The sequence below is a fragment of the Ahaetulla prasina genome, chromosome 5 (genome assembly GCF_028640845.1).
Source record: "Ahaetulla prasina isolate Xishuangbanna chromosome 5, ASM2864084v1, whole genome shotgun sequence".
Lineage (NCBI taxonomy): Eukaryota > Metazoa > Chordata > Lepidosauria > Squamata > Colubridae > Ahaetulla > Ahaetulla prasina.
This window is the reverse complement of record NC_080543.1, coordinates 81,806,683-81,833,101: the sequence shown is the minus strand read 5'-3', so window position 1 is coordinate 81,833,101 and position 26,419 is coordinate 81,806,683. Positions and strand designations below refer to the sequence as shown.

The window sequence follows — 26,419 nt, the reverse complement described above, 5'->3', positions numbered from 1 at the left end:
GATAAAGGATGTGGAACCAGAAGACTTTGAGATTAATATTGAAAGAATTTCAAGATATAAAAATGATGAAGGAAATTCCTCCTAAAATGTTAAGAAAGAGAAGAGAATTTGCTTTTTTAGTGGATGAGTTTAAGAAACATCAAATAGATGGGAAGTTCCAATGGGTTTGTCAGTAAATTTTAAAGGTAGAAAGTATTTTCTTAATATAGTTATGAAAGCAAGAAATTTTTACACTAATGTTTTAAAGATTGGGAATTCTTTGTTGTTAGATGCTAAATTAACTGGTCTGGAGATGATTGAAAATAGAATAGGAGAGGGGAGGAATGTTTAAGATGTGAATATGATGATTATGGTTAATTTTTAGAATTGATTTGTTTAGGATATAAATTATAGGATTTTTGTTATTTGTTTTATGTAAGGTATAAACCTATGGGAAGATATTATTTAATTTTGAAGGATGGAAATAAAAATTTATGAATTTAGATAATGTTGTGGTTATAATGATGTTAATTGTTTATTGTTATATTTTGGATTAATTTAAATGATCATTTGTTTTAATTGATATGCTTTGGATATAAATTTATAGATAGCAAAAGTTATGAAGTTAAGTAAATATTGTATCTGAGAGACTTTATTCGTAATGATATTTGATTGATGGAGTAATATTTGAAGATTGGACAGTAAACTTAATGACAATTGAAGAAATATATGTGATGAATATTTGAGTTCGAGAAGATGGACTATAATTTAAGAAATGGACTTATGAAATTTGAAGAAATATAAGTGGAGAAAATTTGAATTTGAGAAGATGGACTAATTTTAAAAATGGACTATAAGAAGAAGTAATATATGGAGGGAAGACTGCACTTGTATTGTTCTTTTTTGTTGTTGTTATTCTTTCTTATCTTTTCACTTTTATTGTAAGGGGATTTAAAGTTTTAGAGAGGGGTGGGAGTTTAGGTATATTTAGTATATTTTAGCTTGTGATTGTTGGTTATAACACCCGGTATTTGCTCTGGGAAGTCCGGGGGGGGGGAAGGGGGGAGGGAGGGGGAGAGGGGTGGAAATGACATATGGCATAGTTATCAATGTACAGTAACGATTGATGATATGAAATTATAATTTGAAATGAGATTGGGGCTGCTCAACTGCCATTTCAGAAGGGGGAGAGAGGAGTAGAAGAGGGAAGAAAGGTAGGGAAGACGTGAGAAGGAGTTGGGGAATAAGAACGTAGAAAGGGTGGAAGTAGAGAGGAGCTGACAAGGAGGAGAGGAAGTAGTAAAGTGAAGGAGATGAAGGAAGGAAAAAGTAGCAGAAGGTAGTTGAAGAAAGGAAGTGGCAGTCGGGCAGGCCCGATTTAGTAATAAATAAAAATTAATGATCAATGACGGATAACCAATTGTACATTAATATGATGTTGGAAAATGGAAATAAAAAACCTTTTTTAGATTAAAAAAAAAAGAATATCAGGAATGGAACTAGGAGTTACCTATTATACAAACCATTACCTTCTCAATTTAAAATAATCTCTAAAATGGCCTGAAATATAAATATAAATAAATAATTTCAGAACAATGATCTTTAGATACTTAAGAGCCAGAAATAAAGTACAAGATTACATGAAGTATGCCCACATTACCTGAACTTGGTGGGATTATCTGTCTCAGCCTAGTGTATTGATGGTTGTATTAGTTTTAAGTAAACCAATTTATGAAATTTCTAAGATGATCATAAAACTTTAAATAATTGGCAAGGTTGTACTAGAGCAGGGGTAGTCAACCTTTTTATACCTACTGCCCACTTTTGTATCTGTCTTAGTAGTAAAATTTTCTAACTGCCCACTAGTTCCACAGTAATGCACCGTGTATCATCCTCCGTGCATGCCTGTCACGCATCGTGGATTGGGCTGTGGGGGGATGCCGGCTACCAGCTCTGCTTGTCTGTTACAGCTGGGTGGTGTGGGGGGAGATGCGCGAGCTATTCTGGGACGAGGCTGTTTTGTTTGCAGTCACACTGTAGTGCCATTTAGTTTCACTTATGTAACGCGAACTAAACTTATGCGCGGGCGATACAAATAGTATATTTTCAGAAATTTAAATTGTCACAGGGAATGTTATGAAAAGCTAATGAAAATGTTTTTAAATAATGCTATGAAATTTTTTTAAAAAGTCAATTAAATTAAAAAAAAGAAAGTGCTTCAGTATCAGACAAAACCCCTACCACCCACCATGAAAGCTGGAACGCCCACTAGTGGGCAGTAGGGACCAGGTTGACTACCACTGTACTAGAGCATACTAAATAGAAAATCTATAAAGTGTAACATTTATAAATTACAAACAGAAGCCAATATTCTTGATACTTCCCCATATTTATTAGCCAAAATATAGGCACAGGATACATCAAAGTATAAATTATTTATTTCTGTTCATTTTATTACTCTTTACTTTATCTTTACCATAGTTTTGCATTAAAAGTTGGCAAAATAGTAAACGAATTATGGACAGGCATTTTATTCTTTTTGGTTAATGGTGATAACAGCTTGATACCTAATGTACAAACCAGAATCACTTGTCAGTAAAGTAAAATAAATAAAATTGAAGTTATTCATCAAAAGGATTACCTATTTCTAAGCCTTATTCACAAACTTTCCACTAATTTTTAATCTGCAGCACAAGAAGAAACAACAAAATTTAGGTAGTATTAATTTATTATTCCCTTTAGGTTTGTGCCATTGGTAAGACTAGGATTCTATAAAAGGGAAGTTAAAAGTTTCTCAGTAATTCTATTTTGTCCTCCTCTACAGCTTAAACAAAGATTTTTATCAGTTCAACCTTTGTAATATCAGTTCCAAAAGCAACTAGAGTAGAGAAATAGGATAGAGCCAATGTGCTTATTGATATTTACAAAATTACCTGAGGGGTAAAAGTAAATATTTGGTTTCTTATGATATATAATTTGGATGTTCCTAGGACACCAATATGCCGATAAGGCCTCCCACTCAGCTTCATGTTTTTATTTCGCCCTAAATGAAGCAAACAAAAAAAGCTAATATTTAGTGTCTATTTGTATTTATCACATTCACATTTTAGAACTGCCCATCTCTTGTCACACATGGACTCTGTATATTGTATATTGTTATACAATTCAAACTAAGTTTCATCTCTATATTCTGGTACTTTAAGCAAGTTTGGCTGTATCCTTCACCGCTGGGGATATATTAGAAAAAGATGGATGTTAAGCTATAATTTAATTGTGGTTTACTTTAGAAGTCATGTTTCTTAACCTTTGAAACTGTCTGCGCTCCAACGCTCAAACTTTTAGCATGTTGGCTAGGGAACTGAAATCCACACATCTTAAAGTTGCTAAGATTGAGAAACACTGAGTTACAATTTCTCCAATTTGCTCAAAATTATCAACTGAAATCAACACTGCCACGAGAGATTACCTAGTGTTGAATTGTATAGAATAATTGTGAGATTATATAGTAAAGGCACCTGGAGTTCAACTCCTAATGGTTTAACATAATAACAGAGTTGGAAGGGACCTTAGAGGTCTTCTAGTCCAACCTCTGCCCAGGCAGGAAACTTTACACCATTTCAGACAAATGGCTATCCAACATTTTCTTTAAAATTTCCAGTGTTAGAGCATTCACAACTTCTGCAGGCAAGTTGTTCCATTTATTGATTGTTCTGTCAGGAAATTTCTCCTTAGTTCTAAGTTGCTTCTCTCCTTGATTAGGTTCCACCCATTGCTTCTTGTTCTATCCTCAGGTGCTTTGGAGAATAGTTTGACTCCCTCTTCTTTGTGGAAACCCCTGAGATATTAGAACACTGCTATCATGTCTCCCCCAGTCCTTCTTTTCATTAAACTAGACATACCGAGTTCCTGCAACCGTTCTTCATATGTTTTAGCCTCCAGTCCCCTAATCATCTTTGTTGCTCTTCTCTGCACTCTTTCTAGAGTCTCAACAACTTTTTTACATCGCGGCGACCAAAACTGAATGCAATATTCCAAGTGTGGCCTTACCAAGGCATTAAAAAGTGGTATAAACACTTCACGTGATCTTGATTCTATCCCTCTGTTTATGCAGCCCAGAACTGTGTTGGCTTTTTTGGCAGCTGCTGCACACTGCTGGCTCATACCTAAATGGTTGTCCACTAGGACTCCGAGATCCCTCTCACAGTTACTACTATTAAGCAAGGTACCACATATACGGTACCTGTGCATTTTGGGGTTTTTTTGCCTAAATGTAGAACCTTACTTTTTTCACTGTTGAATTTCATTTTGTTAGTTAGCGCCCAATGTTCAAGTCTGTCGAGATCCTTCTGTATCTTGAGCCTATCTTCTGGAGTGTTGGCTATTCCTGCCAGCTTGATGTCATCTGCAAATTTGATGAGTTCCCCATCTATCCCCTCATCCAAGTCATTGATGAAGATGTTGAAGAGTACTGGGCCTAAAACAGAGCCTTGGGGTACTCCACTGCATACTTCCCTCCATGTGGATGTAGTTCCATTGAGGACTACATGTTTTCTCAACAACAGTAGAGAAGTATTTGTCCAGCCCAGCATATATCCCTCAAATTTCCTAGTAGTCTCCTCTGCAGATGTTAATCAATCCAACAGTTCATCATTTTAAATCAACCATGGTGGCATAGATGCTGCCAATGCTGGGGGGGATTAGAAATGGAATTAGTGTATATTTCCTAACTCAAAAGGAACTCTCTCTATATATATAACTGTAAACTATCACTCAGTATGTTTATGGAGATTCTCAGTCAGAACTGAAAAAGCTTCTTGGATGAGAAGTGAAACATCTTCCTCAAGAAAAAAATGAAGTCCACTTGACTTTTGAAAAAGCACATGAGACTTCCAGTCAGTATGGGGCAAAATAGCCAATTTTTTGTCAGAGGTAAAAAATTAAGGCAACCCAATTGTGTCGTAACTACATTCCAATCCTGAAAAGAAACCGGTCTGCCAATGTTGTCCCCATACATTCTAAGATTACATTGGGAACCACAAAAGGGTGCTTGACATCTACCCTACAGGAAGATCATTTTTGTGTTAAACCATGGAATGCTTTAATAGTTTGTTAAATATAAAGCAAAAGCCATAGAAGTTGCTATTTTTGTTAGAATAATAAAGAACATCCAGGTATTGGATCAGAAGAGACATTACATTATATCTAGAAAAGAGATGAGCCTTGCATTGTCATGCCACATTGCCTCCTTTATCATTCTAAACTTGTTTGACTGCCTCTTCCCCACCACCGGTGCCAATCCAAAATCAGACAAACTATAACATAGCTTACCATGATGGGTGAATCCTGCTTTTTTAACAATACAAAAGAAACACATTTATTATCACAGGGAATAGCAATCGCACTTAGGCTTATATACTGCTTCACAGTGCTTCACAGACCCCTCTAAGTGGTTTACAAAGTCAGCATATTGCCCCCAACAATCTGGGTCCTCATTATACCCACCTCGGAAGGATGGAAGGCTGAGTCAACCTTGAGCCAGTGAGAATCAAACTACTGAACTGCAGTCAGCAGAAATAGCCTGCAGTACTGCATTCTAATCACTGCACCACCATATATTAAAGCAATAATTGCTTTAATGAGAGTACAATTGGATTTTAGAATCCTAAAAACACACAATTGTAGTTCTTACATTGAAAACTGCGCTTTATAAACCAATACTGACTGCCAGTATTTTTTAAATACCTTACTGAAAAACACTCATTAAAATTTATTAAAAACGTCTCAGTGGCGCAATGCTGGAAAAGTCCAATAAGAGTACTCAGCTATTTTTTTAATAGCACTTACCTAGCTTAGCATAAAGATTACTCAGAATGCGAGATGGCTGCACTCTGGTGGGATTTAGGTCAACAATGCTTTGTACATTAATTCCATGATGTCGTAAGAGTTTCTTAATTTCATCTGTTTCTGCTAGAACAGTTACTATTCAAAAAACAAAATGAAGAACCACAATCAAGGATGACAATTATTTTTATTTTTCTGTGAATAGAGTATAATCAAAGAGGATCTTCAATGAAAAATAAGACTTTCACTGAATTAGTGTTGGACAAGTTCAAATAAATGGAGATGATTGCCTTTTAGAATACTTTACTAGGTTTGTACTAAGCATGGTCTTATTATAAAGCATGGTAGAATAGGCACAGCGCCTCTTCTCTATTTTTAGCTGCTATAAGGTTGTCTCTGGTTCTTTACACGTGCATGTAAATTTGCATCACAGCCAGTAATGCAAATAGACACCTGCAGGCACAGACAGTCAGGGATAATTTTTGCCAAAGTTGTTTAAGCATCCAAAAATGCAGCTGCTTTAATATTTCAAGGAGAGGGGCTTCACAAACCACAATCCTGTACAACACGTCACTTTTTCCAAAATTTTTCAATACATAGGTTTTAAAAGTATGCAATAGGAACATCTGGAGAAGTGGGCTTAAAAATTCCCCAGAAGGCAGTTCCATTATACAACTGAGTGAAGCCCTGCTCCTTTTGTCTTTGCATTGGCACTGCATCCACATACAAACAGGAAAATCTGTGACTGGGTGGTTGTGACTATGTCTTGGTCCTATAACCCTGACTCTGCTATGTGTCAAAACAGCCTGATTTTTTTCCCCTGACTTTTGGACAAGCTTGAAAATAAGTGGCTGCTGTTACTGTAAGGAATTCATTCATTAAATCTATAATAACTTTTAAAGGAGCAATACCTTCTTTCAATCCCATGTCTAAATCTGAGAGAGCTCAGGCTACTTTAATGAACAGCAGCTTGTACAAGGTCTGAAATGCCTTTTCTGAATTCTTATGAAGCCATTTTATAACCAAATAAGCTACAACTAGTGGCTATTTTTATCAGACTGATACCCATTTTTGTTCTTATTCTCTGCAGCTTCAATCCAGAATTGACTTTACAAAGTCAATAAAGCAAAGACATGGTATAAAAAGACTTCTAAATATTTTCCCCAATATTTGAAAAAAGATCTAAATAATAGGCACTTCTAAACAATTTAGGTTCAACCTGAATTCTAAATATTATTAATGATTATGATTAATTGCTATACATATGGATTTGCTGTCTCAGGGATTTGGGAAGGTACATCCTAACGTGACTGAATTTCATAATTAGTTCTAAGAAACAGCTCTGACCCCAGCTTAATTTAATAAACAGCAAAGCGTTTCAAACTTTATTTCTACTAATGACTTAAACTACCATTTGAGCTACAATGAAGTGATTCTTGGAATTAGGTGACATAAGATTGCTAAAAATACATTTTAAACCATGATCAAAGTAAGTTGACAATGACTCTTTAAGAATATCTTTTTGTATTTGATAAAAATTAATTTCCTTAAAAATATGGTTTAATTCAGTGCTATGGTTTAGGTCCCTATGAAAGAATTCCATATTCCTTTCTATATTTTTCTCAACAGAGTGACAGAAATTGTGATGGCATCCAAAAGTTCTGCTCATCCAGGTTTCATACTTAAGACCATTGCAGCATCCCAGGTTCATGTGATCACCTTTTGCAATCTTCAGATAAGCAAAGTCAATGGGACAGCCAGATTTGCTTAACAATCAGGTTACTAACTTATCAACTGCAGTGATTCACTTAATAACTATGGCAAGAAATTTCATTAAATGGGGCAAAATTCCTTTTAATGTCTCACTTAACAACATAAATTTTGGGTTTAATTGTGGTCGTAAGTCGAGAACTACCTCACAATGTTCTGAAATATCTACTAAAAGGAACAGTTAAGAACCCGACATGTGGATGCCATGAGGAATCAATAAATACAGGGAGGGTGATAATTAGGAAAATATAATTGTCACACATTTTGATAGCTGAACTGCAGTAGCACTTATCTCAGCAACCATCTAAGACTTAGTGACATGTCTTGCTAGTAGCCACTATCTTTCTATACATCTGTTAGAACACTTCAAATGACAGCCTTCTATTATTTATTTCACTTCCCGCTCCAACTTTCTCTACAGAGTTCAAAATGGATATTCACATGGATAATCACCAACCTTGAACAACCACATCAGGCTTAAAAGCAGTTGAAAACCTTCTGTTTAATGGATCAATTTCACCCATAGCCAAAAATCCCTAAAATGAAAGGAAGGAAGAAATTAGATTTCAGTGGTGATAACAAATGGCAGATGCATGAAGAAAAGGGCGGGATATCAATCTGTGGTCATGCCTGCTATTTTGGCTCACTTGCAGATAGGCCTAAAAAGAGGGCAAAAAAAAGGACAAAGAGGGAAGAAAGTTTTTGAAAACAGATAGAATGAAAAGGAGCTTTACAAAAAAACCCAGACAAATTGTATAAAAGAGGACTTACCTCTACTAGGAGGGCAGAAAGTATATATAATGACTGGCCCCAAAGATGAGGAAGTTTCCCTGCTGGAACACGATCCACCGTGTGAGGACTTTCATACTCTTCATTCACCTGGAAAACCAAACAGTGAATGAGCACTGATTCATGTGAATTTATTCACAAATTGAGATGTTCAGTGACTAAAATCTAGAAAGTCTCTTCTCCTTTAGCAAGAGTTCATTTGGCAATTGCAAGCAGGTTTTTGATTGGACACCTGTAAAAAACTAGGTTTACAGCACAACACTCTATTGACAAGTACTTTTAAAATATTCTTCAAGACTATAATCTTTGCTTCAAATAAGTGAACAAAGAAACATGTTATTTGGTATAAGGTGTAAAATATATTAGTCTATCTATGGAAAAGTTAATCTATCCACAGATTCCCCCACCCACCCAATTTTATAGACAGCATATGATATTCAGTCTCATATTCAGCAGGGGGGAAAACAGTTATTTTGAGGGCAAAATTATTCAAAGCCACAAACTGCAGTGGGGCTTTCCTCTGTTACATGCACAAAAGTTCAGATTTATAGAGAGATTATGTATAACCAATCTACAAATCAGGGAAGAGCATTTTATGTCATAAGTGAATTCTCCCAGATTAAGGCAATTTAGTAGGGATACCTTATCTTGAGGAACTGCATACAGTTCTGGCATCAGAAGAATTCCATTCTTTTTTCTAATAAGGATCCCTTCCAATGCGTCTCTGTATTCCTGCACCTGGGAAATACAAAAGACTTTTACAACGCAGGCTCCAATTTCTAGGAGACAAAGGGAAACAAAGTGAACAAAAGGAAAAGAAAATGGTGAGATAATCAGATATATAATCCAATAAATAAAGAACTGTGTTCAAATAAAAGGTGGGGGGGACATAAACAGTGCAGAAACTACCTTATTCTCCTGAGCACAATCTAATAGTGAGAATGTTGACCTGTTGGTTGTCAAAGAAGATTGCTTTGACATTACAAGCCCTCACCAGTGTTGAGCCACAGAGCAGATTTAAGAGAGCAAAGGGTCTGGCTTTGCAACAAAACCAGATAAGAAGCATTTCAGAGTAAGAAGGTGGTGACATTTAGGCTTGCTGCATCTAAAGGCAAGAGTTGAGACTGAGGTTTCTGCTGCCTAATGTGTTAATATTTTTTTACTTGCAGAGGATTTCTCTTGTTTTTTTTTAGACTAGACCACCTAAATCAGGGGTCTCCAACCATGTCAACTTTAAGACTTGCGGACTTCAACTCCCAGAATCCCTCAGCCAGCAAAGCTGGCTAAAGAATTCTGGGAGTTGAAGTCCACAAGTCTTAAAGTTGACACGGTGGGAGACCCCTGACCTAAATCAACTCTTTTCCAGCATAAAGAACAGACCTGGCCTCACTGCAGGTGTGTGGGGTAGAAATGGTGTATGTCTGGTGTGTACGCGTGCACATGCACACACACATATTTAGATCCCATCCTTCTACTATCCCTTCATCCAGAAAAATTCTGGCAACAATACACTAAACCCTAAAGTTGATCCAAAATATTTTATTTTACCCACCTGAATTCTGTCATCATTGAACACTCCATCAATTAGAAAATATGTCCAGAATACAGGCCATTCACATTCTATGTTCTCAAATAACTTGAGCTCAGCAGGATCATAATGTAATCTGTTTGGATCCTAGAAATATATTAATGGCATAGTTTATTGTTACCATTTCACTTTATTGCAGAAAATATTTTGCCACTATTAATATTAACATCCTATTGAACTCTAAATTCCTGATGGAATTTTCCACCCCACATTTATATATAAAGTAATCAAGCCTTTGGAGAACACCAAGAAACTAGGAATTCTGGAGGCCTAGTCATCTATCCCTCTAATCCAAGAAGTCTGGAAAGAGAAAGAACAATGTGCATAAAGACTACTGCAATGCTCTCTACATGGGGCTCCCCTTGAAGAGCACCCGGAAGCTCCAACTGGTCCAGAATGCAGCCGTGCAGGTGATAGAGGGAGCACCTCGTGGCTCCCATATAACACCACCCCTGCGCGGGCTGCACTGGCTTCCGGTGGTCTTTCGGGTGTAATTCAAGGTGTTGGTTACCACCTTTAAAGCGTTCCATGGCTTAGGACCGGGCTATTTACGGGACCGCCTACTACCACAAACAGCCTCCCACTGACCTGTGCGCTCCCACAGGGAGGGCCTCCTTGGGGTGCCGTCGGTGAAACAATGTCGACTGGCGACCCCCAGGGGCAGGGCCTTCTCTGTGGGGGCTCCTGCCCTCTGAAACGAGCTGCCTCTGGGGCTTCGCCAACTCCCCGACCTTCGGAGTTTCCGCCGTGAGTTGAAGACCCTTTTATTCCATCGAGCTGGGCTAGCCTGATTAAGTAATTTTAAATGGGGTTTTAGTTTTTGTATTAGTTACTTTTTTAATATTTTAGCCATTATTTATATAAATTTTTAGTCTGTTTTTAATGTGTATTTATTGTATCTTTTAAATTGGCTGTCAACCGCCCTGAGTCCTTCGGGAGAAATGCAATAAATGCAATAAATAAATAAATAAGTAAATAAATAAACAAACAAACAAACAAACAAACAAATAAATAAAGTGAGAGAAAAATAATCCTGCAAGTGAATTGTTTCAATAGGACAGATTTGATTTCTAGGAACATGGTCTCAACAGTCCAATGAATGTCAGCTGACACAGAATAATAGAATAGAATAGAATAGAATTTTTTATTGGCAAAGTATAATTGGACACACAAGGAATTTGTCTTGGTGCATATGCTTTCAGTGTATATAAAAGAAAAGATACCTTCATCAAGGTACAACACTTACAACATTTAATGATAGTAATACGTTACAAATTTAACACTTAATGATACAACATTTGATGATAGTCATAGGCTACAATTAAGCAATCAGGAAACGATCCGTTACAGTATAAATCATAAGGATATAAGCAGTCATGTGGAAGGAGATGGGTGATGGGAACAATGAGAAGATTAATAGTGCAGATTTAGTAAATAATTTGACAGTGTTGAGGGTATTATTTGTTTATCAGAGTGATGGTGTTTGGGAAAAAACTGTTTGTGTCTAGTTGTTCTGGAATGCAGCGCTCTATAGCGTTGTTTTGTGGGTAGGAGTTGAATCAGTTTATGTCCAGGATATGAGGGATCTGTAAATATTTTCACAGCCCTCTTTTTTGATTCATGCAGTATACAGGTCCTCAATGGAAGGCAGGTTGGTAGCCATTGCTTTTTCTGCAGTTCTACTTATCCTCTGAAGTCTGTGTCTGTCTTATTGGCTTGCAGAACCAAACCAGACAGTTATAGAGGTGCAGATGACAGACTCAATAATTCCTTTGTAGGACTGGATCAGCAGCTCCTTGGGCAGTTGAGCTTGCTGAGTTGGTGCAGAAAGAACGTTCTTTGTTGTCCTTTTTTGATGACGTTTTTGATGTTAGCTGTCCATTTTAGATCTTGTGATATAGTAGAACCTAGAAAATTGAAGGTTTCTACTGTTGATACTGTGTTGTCTAGTGTTGTGAAAGGTGGAAGTATGGAAGGGTTTCTCCTAAAGTCTACCACCATTTCTATGGTTTTGAGTGTGTTCAGTTCCAGATTGTTTCGGGTGCACCACGAAGCTAATTGTTCAACCTCCCATCTGTGTGCGGATTCATCATTGTCTCGAATGAGCCCGATCAGTGTTGTATCATCTGTGAACTTCAATAGTTTAACAGATGGATTGTTAGAGATGCAGTCATTGGTATACAGAGAGAAGAGAAGTGGGGAGAGCACACAGCCGTGGGGGGCCCCCTGTGCTAATTGTATAGGTATCTGATGTGATTCTGCTTAGCTTCACCTGCTGCTTCATGTTTGTTAGGAAGCTTATGATCCACTTACAAGTGTGTTCAGGTACCTGTAGCTGGTTTAGCTTAGTTAGAAGAGTGTCTGGAATGATGGTATTGAATACTGAGCTAAAGTCTACGAAGAGGACCCTTGCATAGGTCTTTGGAGATTCAAGAGGTTGTAGGATGTAGTGCAGAGCTACATCTTATAACGAATAATAAATCTTATTTCAATGCACAGTGAGCCTGAGCAACGGAGCTTTCAATTTAATTCTGTGGGGATTGGAGATAAAAACCCTGCAAAGAATATCTCACTTTAGAAGGAAGTAAGAGTGCTGCTATGTGGAATCTATTCTACAGCACTTTAGAGGCTATATCATAGCACTCTGAGTATAGGAAATAAACAAGATAAACATGATACATTAAAAATAATGGGAAGAGAAAAGAATCAGTATACCTGTTGTTCATGAAGAATATGAATGATCAGAAAGTTAGATACTAGGAAAAAAGATTAAAGGAATGTTTAGCTTTGAACTGGGGTTGAAATGCTCCCAGTTTGGACCGGATTGCCTGATCCGGTAGCGATGGCAGCAGGTGGTTCAGAGAACTGGTAGCAAAAATCCCTGCCCCCCCCTTGCCCAGCTGAGCCGCGTGACCATCAGAGGTTGTTGTAAAAAAAAAAAGAAGCCTCTGATGATCACGTGGCTCAGCTGGGATTGTCGGAACCCTTTAGAAGCATTTTTTCTACAGCCTCTTCGGTAAATTGTTTTTAAAGGGTTCTGGCGATCCCAGCTGAGTTGCCTGATCCCTTTAAAAGCAATTTTTTAAAATTGCTTTTAAAGGTATTTTTTAAAAATTGCTTTTAAAGGGATCAGGCAACTCAGTGGGATTGCCAGAACCCTTCAGAAGCATTCATTCTTCGGCCGAAGAGGCTGTAGAAAAAATGCTTTTAAAAGAAAAAAAAAGTTGGCCACGCCCACCCAGTCACATTACCCCCACCACCACCAAGCCACGTCCACAGAACCAGTAGTAACAAATTTTACATTTCACCCCGGCTTTGAAATGAAAAGGCTGAAGGGAAGATATGACAGTATTCATAAAATAATGGGTCAAAACCTGTTCTCAAAAGAGTGGCAGCTAGCTGTGGCCATCGGAAAATAATAACATGTCCATTGTGACATCATAATGCAATTTTTGCTATGTCACATGCAAATGTGCCAGGAATGAAGTTTCCATCACAACATTGTGATATATTTTGTGTCACTTGCTACTTGTCACTTGTCTGTTCCCTATTGCTCTGAAGTGCAAGATAGAAAATAACAGTAAGTTAGAGGCAGGCAGGTTCTGAATCAATATTAGAAAAAACAGCTACTTTATGTTTATATAGAGCAGGGGTCCCCACCCCAGGTCACGACCCACTATTAGGCTATGACCTATAAGAAATTGGGCCACATGAGTGGCTGGCCAGAGGGGATTGCTGACCTAGAGAGTGGCTTTTCTTCTCCAGATGTGCTCAAGAGGCGGCTAGGCAGTCATTCCTAGTGGTTGCCTCAATTTGAATACTTGAACTGAGTAGGGGAAAGGCCTCAGTAGCCTCAGGAGTCTCCTCTACTCCACCATTTTGATATTATCCCCATCTCTCTCCCATTCCCTTTCCTAAAGCTGCTCTCAGTTCCTGGAAGAATGTTTGGATGGCTAAGGGCAAAGCTCTGGAGAAGCTAGAAAATCATCTTCTGGAATACTGGAGGAATGGAAATGGTAATTCTGTGCTGTTGATTATGATTAAAAATGTAATTATAAATATTTTAAAAACTAGATATGCTAAAAGTCATGATCCAATTCACATCTTTGTCTAGATGCAATTTGGCATCTTTCATTTGGCATCTCTATCCTACTATGAATATAAATTAATCTTAATTAAATTAGTGAGACTGAGTGGCTCAAATATTTCATGGCTAAATTCTCTGTTTTTCTCATATTAAAGTTCTAAATATATTTATTTCTTTAACATTTTCATGCCAACCATTCACATGGCTCGAAGTGGTATATACAACGTAAGATAACTCCATCTCATAAAATTGACTAAAATTATTCATTAGAAATATATAAGATTGCCTCAAAATCATATTATTAAAGTTGCAGAATGCCAGAAATGTAGACACCTCTCAGAGGACAACTATAAAACAACTAGGAAAGATCAACAGCTTAATCAGAAAAATTCAACGCATCCATGATTCAACGAAAATGAAATGAAATCAGAGCACACAGATAAAAAATCACTGGGATTAAAAAAAAATACTCTGCCTGTAGAAATATGGACTTGCTTGATTTCCCAAATTTTGAACATAGCATTTCAGAAGAATGTAAAATAAATTACAATTAGGACCAATCTGATTGTGATTCATATATAATATTGCTTATTTCAGTTCACCATGCAGTATGTTTTACCATTAATTCACAAGGCAGTTGCCAAGCTGTAACTGCCTCTCCCAGAATGTAATTCCACTATCATTCTATTATCAATAAGGAATATTTGGAGGTAGGAAAGAATATTATAAATAAGTGTTCATGTGGGTTCTGGAATAAGCTGAATCAGATATGGGAATGAATCTCAGTTATGCAACAATAATATTTGTTTGTTAAATTTATTTGCCTCCTATACATACATACATATATACATACATACATACATACATACATACATACAGTGGTGGGATTCAAATTTTTTAACAACCAGTTCTGTGGGTGTGGCTTATTTTGGGGCATGGCTTGGTAGTCATGTGACTGGGTGGGTGTGGCTATGTGCATAGGGACTACTCAGACGCCTGAAAAAAGTAATTTCTGACCGGTCCTCACACTTTTGACTGGTCCTTGCATTTATGACGATCCTCACATTTATGCCCATTGCAGCATTCTTAAAAACCATGTCACTCATTTCACAACAGCTTCTCTTCATCACTGTTACAAGATAGGGCGCAAAACATAAAATGTGAGGACAGTCGTAAGTGCGAGGACCGGTCAAAAGTGCAAGGACTAGTCAAAAATAACTTTTTCAGCCCTCTGCGTAGTCCTTATGCACATATGCACATAGGGACTACCCAGAGGGCTGAAAAAGGTGATTTCTGACAGATCCTCATACTTTTGACCGGTCATCATTTATGTCCATTGCATCGTTTTTAACAACTGTGTCATTCATTTCACAACTGCGGTGCTTCATGTGACTGGGTGGGCATGGCCAGGTGGTCATGTGACATCACTTCTTTGCCCTAATGACAGTTTGCTGCAATGGTCGTAAGTGTGAAAAACAGTCATAAGTCACTTTTTTCAGTGTCATTATAACTGTTGTAAGTCAAGGATTACCTGTACAAAAATACAAAAAGCTTTGCTTGCAAAAAGCTGCACTAAATACCAATCATTAGACTAGAAATACCTGCAAACTGGAGTACCAAATCAAGCACGGTGCCAATACCTTGAGGAATTAAAATAGTTAAAATGTAATGATAACTATCAGCAACCAACTCTTGCTCATAAAGTAAAACCCTTTAGTAGAGAGGTCATTTAAGCTCTCCAGAATGAAGCAAAGGAGAAAACAGAGTGTCTGTTGCTTGTTAAACCAATTACCAGAACAAATAGACACAGGAACTAGTCAGATTTCCGAAGCTGGCTTCTTTTCAGGAACAGAGATTAACATTTTCCCTTCCAAACAAAGCTGAACAAAGGGAAAATTAGCTCATCACTAAACACAGGATTAAATATCACCAAGCACAGAATTAAACTTCACCAAAAACCAGTTCTAGACCAAAAGTCAGAAAGGGTATATAGACTCACGTTTGTCAATCTTTCTAGCTAGCCAATAAGCCTTGCTGAATGTCACTCATCTTGGTTCCCTGTCATTAAAAGCTTCTGCTTCATTATTCAATTATTTCTTCAAAGTGCTGATCATTGCATCCTGGCTGGAAGAACTCCAACAGAGGAGTATTTCCTCCCAACAGGGGTGTAAAAAGCTTAAAACAACCTTTCCCCTTTAAGAAAGTCAAGAAAAAAGAACCCTCCAAGAAGCTCCGGAAGCGACAGTAAGTCTTGGCATACTGCCAAGAATGTAATAAGGGTTAACGAAGAGGAGTTTCTGTAAGCAGGGCAATAAAGATTAGGCTAGGAAACAACACCAGAAAGTTGTAATTCCTTACAGGATTAACCCTGTAAAGTGGAAAAAAACAAAAGGAGATTTCTTCTAACAACCGGTTCTCCTAACTACTTAACCAATGCGAACTGGTAGAATCCCACAACTGCATACATACATACATGTACCAAGAGAATTAAAATTTCCTATTTGGGCTTCATCAAAGAAAATTAAGAATTTTTTTATTCAATACATTTCAGTGCAGAGCAATTGAACTCTGTTTTATTGGAATTTCTGGCACAGAGAGTGAACACTACAGAAACACATGAAAAAATATTGGAGATAAATTGTAATCTACTGATTACAGCAGTGATTGTTTAGCATTATGGCATTCTATACAGTACTGGGATTTTTTCTGGCAACAGATTTCTCAGTATTTGTCCTTTGTTGCTTGAGTAAGAAATCAAACTTCTTGAATGAGAAAGGAGCTGTGACCCACTTCTCCTTTCATTCAATCCTAATTTCAACAAGACAAATACCAGCAATGGCATTGAAATTTTAAAATGGGATCTCTTGTCTCTGTTTATTTGACCCTGCTTATTTGTTGCTAAATCTGTACTAACATCTTATAATATTCCAATGTTTAATGTTTATTTGGAAGCTAGGCACAGACAATATAAAACTGAGATAACACTGTTATTTATTATTTAAGTTGTAAAGCTTAGAAAGTTTCAGCAAATCCAACCTCTCTTGGTGTTTTATAGCCATCTCGGAGGAAACGACAGCAGCCATAACGCCCCTGTAAAGATATAAAGTGTTTATGATGCAGGAATGGTTCTATATAAACTACTATTCTTAATCATACCAAATAAACCTTATCCTTTCGTAACAGGTAAGGTTAAATATATTGCTCAAAAAGAAATTAATCAAAGATTTATTTTAAAATTAAAGACATACTTGCAACTTGGTGATAATTTCATTTTTTGTTGCATTAACAATGTTCATATCTTCTATGGCAAAGGCTGGATAAGAAATAATGGACAAAAGGCCAGCATCAATCTCTTTTGATGTGGATGCCCTCGGTAACATGGAGTATAGAATAGACTGAGCAGCATTGAAAAACAAGAAAAACAAAGATAAAACAAAAACCATTAGTTTCATTCCAAAGTATATTATCAGATGTAGAAACAGTGCTAGTTTGGATTCTAAATTGTTATGAACAAGACAGTCTCCAAGAAATTATCCTCCAATACACCCATGCCTGATTCCTCAACTTATCAATCGACTGAAAACCATGATCATCAGGAACTTCATTCAATTACCGATGCAATTTGTAAATGTATGTACACAAACAAAATGTTAAAAAGTTATGATATTTATGTAGTTACTTACTAAGCACATCTCAATTATATTAAAGTAACCAAAATATCTTTACAATCCCTAAGGCATGTCCCAACTTTTGAGCACCCCATTATTTGGAAATTGAAAGTTGAAAAACACGCCCTAACTGTGCATTCCATAGAATAGAATAACAGAGTTGGAAGGGATCTTGTATATCATCTAGTCCAACCACCTGCTAAGCTGGAGACCCTATACCATTTCTGACATGTGGCTGTCCAGTCTCTTGAAAGCCTCCAGTGATGAAGCACCCACAACTTCTGAAGGCAAACTGTTCCATTGGTTGATTGTTCTCAAATTTCTCCTTATTTCTAAGTTAAATCTCTCCTTGATCACTTTCTATCCAATGTTTCTTGTCTGGCCTTCGGGTGCTTTGGAAAATAGATTGTCCCCCTCTTCTCTGTGACAGCCCCTCAAATATTGGAACACTGCTATCATGTCACCCCTGGTCCTTCTCTTCACTAAATTAGCCATGCCCAGTTCTTGTAACCATTCTTCACATGTTTTAGCCTCAAGGCCCCTAATCATCTTTCTTGCTCTTCTCCACACTCTTTCTAGAGTCTCAACATCTTTTTTATTGTTTGGTAACCAAAACTGGAGGCAGTATCCTAGATGTGGTCTTACTAAGGTTTTAGAGAGCAGTACTAGTACCTCATGTGCTCTTGCTTCAATCCCTCTGTTAATACAATTTAGGATTGCATTGGCTTTTTTGGCTGCTGCCGCACACTACATTTTTAATTGGTTGTCTACAAGGATTCCAAGATCCTCTCACAGTTACTGCTATTAAGCCAGGTTTCACCTAATCTGTACATATACTCTCGCCTTCTGTAGGGATTTTTTCCACTTTCCAATTCTGTGCAAATACAATTCTCGCTGCTGTTATTACATGAATAATCAAATATACATTTTCATTACTATATTTCTCAGATAAGATACCCAACAAAAAACAGTTCCAGTTTTAAATCAATATGTTGCTGGGTCATTTTCTCTAACCATCTCTGAATTCTTGCCCAATAGTTTCTTGCTTCTGCACATGTCCACCACATATGATAATACAATCCCGCTGTCTGATGACATTTCCAACATTTCGTTGATTTATCTTTAAACATTTTTGCTAATTTTTCCGGTGACATATGCCATCTATAAAACATTTTATACAAATTCTCTTTATATGCTGTTGCCATTGTTAACTTATAAATTCTTTCCCATAGTAGCTACCATTTATCTAGCTCTATTGTATATACAAATTGTTTTGCCCATGTCTCTTACTTGTTGTTCTTCTAATTTAATAGAAAGTAAATGGGCCTCTGGTGGCTCAGACTGCTAAGATAGTCTGTTATTAACACAGCTGCTTGCAGTTACTGCAAGTTCAAGTCCCACCAGGCCCAAGGTTGACTCAGCCTTCCATCCTTTATAAGGTAGGTAAAATGAGGACCCAGATTGTTGGGGGCAATAAGTTGACTTCGCATATTATTATTATTATTATTATTTATTATATTTGTATACCGCCCATCTCCCGAAGGACTCAGGGCGGTTCACAGCCAAAAAACAACAGAAAACATATAATACATATAAACAGCTAAAAGAATAGACAGTTAAATTCAATTGGTGCCCTAAAACTATAAATATAAATTTTAAAACCTTATTTAAACCCCTTTTTTAAAAATCCCAATTTAAAAACTACGTTCAAGCTAGTTCTGCTCTTCGAAATAGTAACGTCTTCAGCTCGCGGCGGAAGGACCTGAGATCGGGGAGTTGACGAAGCACCAGAGGGAGCTCGTTCCAGAGGGTAGGGGCCCCCACAGAGAAGGCCCTCCCCCTAGAGGTCGCCAGCCGACATTGTTTAGCTGATGGTATCCGGAGGAGGCCCTCTCTGTGAGAGCGCACTGGTCGGTGAGAGGCTAATGGTGGCAGTAGGCGGTCCCGTAAATATCCCGGCCCTAGGCCATGGAGCATTTTAAAGCTGATAACAAGTACCTTGAAGTGAAACCGGAAGACCACCGGGAGCCAGTGCAGACTACGCAGGAGGGGTGTTACACGGGAGCCACAAGGTGCTCCCTCTATCACCCGCGCAGTCGCATTCTGGACCAGTTGGAGTCTCCGGGTACCCTTCAAGGGGAGCCCCATGTAGAGAGCATTACAGTAGTCCAGGCGGGATGTAACAAGGGCATGAGCGACCGTGCATAAGGAAGCCCAATCCAGAAAGGGGCGTAACTGGCGTATCAGGCGAACCTGATGAAAAGCTCCCCTGGTGACGGCTATCATATGATCTTCTAAAGACAGCCGTGCATCCAGGAGGACGCCCAGATTACGAGCCCTTTCCGTGGGGGCCAATAGTTCGCCCCCAATGGTCAGTGATGGAATTAGCTGACTGTACCGGGCCGCCGGCATCCACAGCAACTCGGTCTTGGTGGGATTGAGTCTGAGTCTGTTCCTCCCCATCCAGACCCGTACGGCCCCCAGGCACTGGGACATCACTTCAACAGTCTCGTTGGGGTGGTTAGGGGTGGAAATATAGAGCTGAGTATCATCAGCGTATAGATGACAACTCACCCCAAAACCACGGATGATCTCACCCAGCGGCTTCATATAGATGTTGAACAGAAGGGGCAAGAGAACCGACCCCTGCGGCACCCCACATAAGAGGCGCCTTGGGGTCGATCTCTGTCCCCCCGTCAACACCGTCTGCGACCGGTCGGAGAGGTAGGAGGAGAACCACCGATGAACAGTGCCCCTCACTCCAAGTCCCTCGAGTCGGCGCAGCAGGATACCATGATCGATGGTATCAAAAGCCGCTGAGAGATCTAATAGGACCAAGACAGAGGAACAACCTCTGTCCCGAGCCCTCAAGAGATCATCAACCAGCGCGACCAAGGCTGTTTCCGTGCTGTGACCAGGCCAGAAACCGGACTGGAATGGATCAAGATAGACAGTTTCATCCAGGTACTGGGGCAACTGTCGTGCAACCACACTCTCGACAACCTTTGCCACAAAGCGAAGGTTGGAGACAGGACGATAATTTGCTAAACTAGCTGGGTCAAGGGAAAGCTTCTTGAGGAGGGGCCTCACCACCGCCTCTTTCAAGGCGGCAGGGAAAACACCCTCCATCAAAGAAGCGTTCACAATTTTCTGGAGCCAGCCTCGTGTCACCTCCCGGGTGGCCAATACCAACCAGGAGGGACACGGGTCCAATAAACATGTGGTCGCATTCAATCTCCCCATTAACCTGTCCATGTCCTCAGGAGCCACAGGATCAAACTCATCCCAGATAATAACATCAAGACCCGCCTCCTCCACCCCGTCCGGATCCACCCAGTCTGTGTCCAACCCTTCCCGAATTTGAGCGATTTTATCAAACAGATATTGTCCAAATTCCTCAGCTCGACCCTTTAAGGGATCCTCTACCGCTCCCTGATGGAGGAGCGAGCGGGTCACCCTAAACAGAGCGGCTGGGCGGTTATCTGCTGATGCAATGAGGTTGGAAAAATACTCCCGTTTTGCCAGCCTCATCGCCACTAAATAGGTCTGAATTTGAGACCTAACTAGTATCCGGTCAGATTTGGAGCGGCTGGCCCTCCAGATACTCTCTAGGCGTCTTTTCCGGCGCTTCATTTCCCTCAGCCCCTCAGAGTACCAAGGGGCTAAACGAGATCGGCACCGGGTCAGAGGCCGCAAAGGCACGACTCGATCTATATAATTTGTATATTATATTTGCATATAATATACAAATGGATGAAGACTATTGCTTAACATAGTGTAAGCCGCCCTGAGTCTTTGGAGAAGGGCGGGATATAAATGCAAATAAAAAAAAACCTGTATGATTTTTTAATCATTCTCTCATCTGTTCCTGTGAGTATTTCATCCAACTCTATCATCTCCAAGTAAATCCATATAGCTTTGCATCTTTTTCATATCTCAATTGTATTTGCAATTGTATGTACCACCCAGAGGGGGGTTTCAGCAGGTTCTGACCAGTTTTGGAGAACCAGTAGCGGAAATTTTGACTAGTTCGGAGAACTGGTGGTAAAAATTCTGACTGCCCCTGCCCCCATCTATTCTCTGCTTCCCAAGTTCCATCTGATTGGGAGGAAATGGGGATTTTGCAGTAATCTTCCCCTGGAGTGGGGTGGGAATGGAGATTTTACAATATCCTTCCCCTGCCACGCCCACCAAGCCACGCCCACAGAACCGGTAGTAAAAAAATTTGAAACCTATCACTGGTACCATACCATATCAATCCCTTGTTCTAATTCTTGTTTCATTTTCAATTCCCCCTTTTCTGATAAAATATCTTTATATCTAATAATATTTCCCATATTGATAATATTTGGATGTATTAATGCTTCCATTGTTGAAAGCTATTTTGGTATTTTCAAATAATGTTTTTCTCTAACTTTCTCCCATACTGATCGTAAAGCATTTCTTACATAATGTCTTTGAAAATAGCTATTGTATGTATCTTATTCTTCCCATACTATAAAAAAGTATGCCAACCCAGTTATAGATCATGACCCTCTAATGTCAATAACCTTGTGTTTCTTAATACAATCCATTCTTTCATACATGATAATGTTGCTGCCTGATAATATAATTCCCAGTTTGGTAGTCCAAACCCTCCTCTAAGTCTTGCATCTTGTAACACTTTTATATTAATTCTCACTTTTTTCCCTTGCCATATAAATTTCATTATTATTTTATGGATATTCTCAAAATATTTTTTTCTAATTTTATCGGTATTGTTTGAAATAGAAACAACAATCTTGTTAATATATTCAACTTAAGTGTTGCTATTCTTCCCATTAACGATAATTGTAAACTCTTCCATCTCTCCAAGTCCGTCTCAATTTGTCTTTTCAATTTATAATTATCTTCCTTAATCGTGATGCATCTTGCTGTTAACTGAATTCCTAAAAATCTTACTTTTTTAGTAATCTGAATATCTAGTTTTTCTGTTAACTCCCTTTTCTGCTTCTCTGTGATGTTTTTCACCAATATTTTCATTTATCTTTATTGATTTTCAACCCTGCCACTTATCCGTATTCTTCTATTTGTTTTATTAATTTTGGCCTAACTATTTGCGGCTCCTCTAATATAAAAATACTAGATCATCTGCAAATGCCTGTAATTTATATCTTCTTTCTTAATTCTAATACCTCTTATCTCTTTATTTTGTCTTATATTTCTATTTAATACCTTTAATGTCAACAGAAATAATAACGGGGATAAAGGTCAACCCTGTTTTTTGCCTTTCATGATATTAATCTTTTCTGTCATATCTCCATTTAACCATCACCTTAGCTGATTGCTTATAATAAATTGTTTTGATCATGTTTATAAATCTCCCTCAAAAATCCATAGTCTTTAACTGTTTTATCATAAATTGCCAATTGATATTATCAAATGCTTTCTGTACATCAAGAAACATCAATACCATTTTTTTTCCTGGATGTGCTTCATAATATTCTAAAGTATTTAAAATTATTATCATATTGTCTCTAATCTGTCTCTTAGATAAGAAACCATTTTGGTCTGTGTGTATAAATTTATTGAACAATCTCTTTAGTCTGTCCACCATTATTGAGGCAAATATTTTATAATCTGCATTTAGCAGGGAGATCGGTCTATAGCTCTCTATTTGTTGCAAGTCTGTGTCTTCTTTTGGTATTAGAATAATATATGCCTTCATCCACGAATTTGGTATCTTCACTTCTACATCTTGTAATGTTTTATATAACTCTGCTGGCAATCCATCTGGGGCCGACATTTTCCCATTCTTTTGTTTTTTAATCTCCTCTGTTAGTTCCATCATTGTTATTCTTTCCTCTAATGCCTTTTTGTAATCTTCTGATATTTTGGGTAGTTCAGATTTTTCTAAATATTGTTTTATCTTTTCTTCTGATATTGTCTTTTGTTTATAGTTTCTTGTAATATTTCCGTACTATTTTTTTCTTTTCTTTATTTCGATAACATACAGTTCCCTCCTCATCTGTTAGTTGATTAATTAACTTTTTTTCTCACTCCTTTCTCATTTTGTATGCCAACCATCTTCCTGTCTTGTTTATGTTTTCAAAGAAATTTTGCTTAGAAGTCTTTATTTTGAGTGCCAAATCCTATTTTTCAATTAAATTCATGTTTTTTTTAGGTTCATTTGATTTTTAATTATCTTATTTTGTGTATCTTTCTGAGTTCCATCTCTAATTTCTTATACTCCTCTTCCAATTTTTTTTGAGTTTGTCTTTTCTTTTTGTTCCTTTTTCCCAAAAAAGTCATTGCCAGTCCTCGAATGTATGTTTTCGCTGTATCCCACACATTTTGTAGTGACGTATCTTCCTTTTTATTTTCCTTGACAACGAAAACCAGTTTTTTTCCATAAATTGTTGAAACTCTTTTTCATTTAATACTATTTGATTTAATGTCCATCATGACCTCTTCTTTTGTCCCTTCCATATAATTTTGATTAGATAATGATCTGCCCATGTGGTTGCTTTAATATTTATATCTTGTAGATTGGCTAATAAATCGGTTGATATCCACATCATGTCTATTCTAGACCATGACATATGTCTGTTTGAATAGAAAGTGTATCGTTTTTCCAGGGTTTGAATAGACAAATCAAATGGTGGACGTATCTCCAAATCAGATCAAAATGTTTAGAAGACTCTAAGATTAATCAGATACAATTGGAACAAAATGAATTGGATAAAATAATACACAGGAAGGATCAAAACCTAATTAGTAAAACATACAATTTCTTGTTACGGTATAAAATGGAAGAGGAAATAGTGAAAGATACCATGATTAAATGGGCAAGAAATTTTAACCATACAATAGAATTAGAGAAGTGGGAAAAGATGTGGAGAACAAACATGAAATTGACAATATCGACAGCATATAAGGAAAACCAGATGAAAATGTTCCATAGATGGCACCTTCCACCAGCCAGAATAGCAAAGATGTTCCCCAACAACTCACCAAAGTGTTGGAAATGCAAGAGCAATTACGGAACATATTATCATCTCTGGTGGACCTGCCCAATGGCAAAACAATTCTGGGCCAAAATCAAAAAGTGGTTACAGGAAATAATACAGGAACCAATAAAGGAGAGCCAGAACAATTTTTATTAGGGATTCCAACAGAAAATTATACAAATGATACGCAATATTTAATACTCCATATACGAACAGCAGCATGTATAGCCTACGCCCAAAACTGGAAGAAAGAAAATCCACCAACAGAGGAAGAATTAATTTAAAAAATACTAGAATGTGCAGAGATGGACAAACTTACAAAAGAAATTAAAGAGAAAGAGGACACAGAATACTATAAGGTCTGGTGCAAATGGTACAAATGGTTAGAAAATAGGTAAGATAAGAAAATTGAACAACAAGGTAAAATGTAGATGAAATAAAGAATGGTAGATAAATAAAAGTAGAATAAGATAGAATTAAAATATGTATAAGTAATAGGAAAGGACTGCCTTGAATAACTGATAAACAGTGATATGTATATAAATGTTGTATGTCTTGTCTTCTGTATTTAATGTGTTTAAAATAAAAAAAGTTTATAAAAAAAAGAATGTGTATTGTTTTTCATCGGATATCTTCCTCTCCAAGTGTCTTGAATGTTTAATTCCTCCACCGTTGTAAAGAAGGCTTTTGGAAGAGTTTTCCTGGACTTCTTATTTATCTTTATAGTTTTGTAGTCCAAATCAAGTTGTGTTATTGCATTAAAATCACCCATCATGCATTTATTTTCATATTCAAATTTATTATTTTCCAGTGTAATTTCCATAAAAACCTTCTTGATTGTCATTTGGGGCGTATATCACAATGGGAAGTGTTTGTTTATAGTTCATATTAGAATACCCAAAATTGGGAGAAGTATTTACTGCACTAATAAATCAAAATAAAAGAGGTGTAGTATTATACATTAAAAAGACAGTAGAGCCTAAATAAATATTTGTCAATGAAGAAGGGAGGATTTTGATCTAAGTCATTTATGAAGGTATTGAAGAGTACTGGGCCCAGGTATATCCTTTTGGTTGACATCGCAGCAAGACAGTGTTGGACTAGTGGGGTTCTGTGAAATCCAGACAGTTTTTACCCACCAGAAGGTCCCTCAAGGCCAAAGTCATTCTGGAGGGGTGACGAAGAAAGAAAGAGCTCTTTGTGGATCATGAGGAGATGGAGCCCCCTCAATTGATCTGAGGAAACTTTTCCTGACAGGTGGAGAAAAGACAGCCATTATGGCCAGACTGAGGCTGTGGCAACTGGGATGAAGAAACAAGAAGTAAAGATCCAGTAGCAGTGTATTTAATCTGGTGAGACTTTTTATTTCTAATTTCCACAGGGGCATTAAATCCCCCATGAAGTACTTTTGAAAAGTGGGACTCTGTAGAGTAGGAGGAAGGGAATATTTTCCCACCTCTGAAAGAATAGCATTGAGCAAGATTGGGAGCCATTGGCAGAGAAAGAGAGAGAGAGAGAGAGAGAGAGAGAGAGAGAGAGAGAGAGGAGACTGAGAAGGAATTTAAAAAAAAACAAAGGAAAAAGACTGGACTGGTTATTTTTTAAATGTTAAAATTTGTTTTGGAACCTTTTCCTTTTTGCTTTGTGGTCTTTTGTAACTTTAAATTCGAATTTTTGAAGAATAAGGACTAAATCTTGGGATTCTTTT

General features: G+C 37.6%; 1 protein-coding gene across 2 annotated transcripts in view; it reads right to left on the bottom strand.

Annotated features, from left to right (window-relative positions):
• Window positions 1–26,419, bottom strand: part of PHKA2 (phosphorylase kinase regulatory subunit alpha 2) — a 361,986-nt gene that overhangs the window by 256,134 nt on the left and 79,433 nt on the right. For both annotated transcript variants that reach the window (XM_058186862.1, XM_058186861.1), the window contains 8 exons: window positions 17,303–17,449; window positions 17,091–17,144; window positions 9,932–10,054; window positions 9,022–9,117; window positions 8,362–8,469; window positions 8,048–8,126; window positions 5,824–5,958; window positions 2,913–3,022 (listed from right to left, as the gene is read on the bottom strand). In XM_058186862.1, the coding sequence (XP_058042845.1) occupies window positions 2,913–3,022; window positions 5,824–5,958; window positions 8,048–8,126; window positions 8,362–8,469; window positions 9,022–9,117; window positions 9,932–10,054; window positions 17,091–17,144; window positions 17,303–17,449 (852 nt within the window). The remainder of the gene's footprint in view (window positions 1–2,912; window positions 3,023–5,823; window positions 5,959–8,047; window positions 8,127–8,361; window positions 8,470–9,021; window positions 9,118–9,931; window positions 10,055–17,090; window positions 17,145–17,302; window positions 17,450–26,419) is intronic.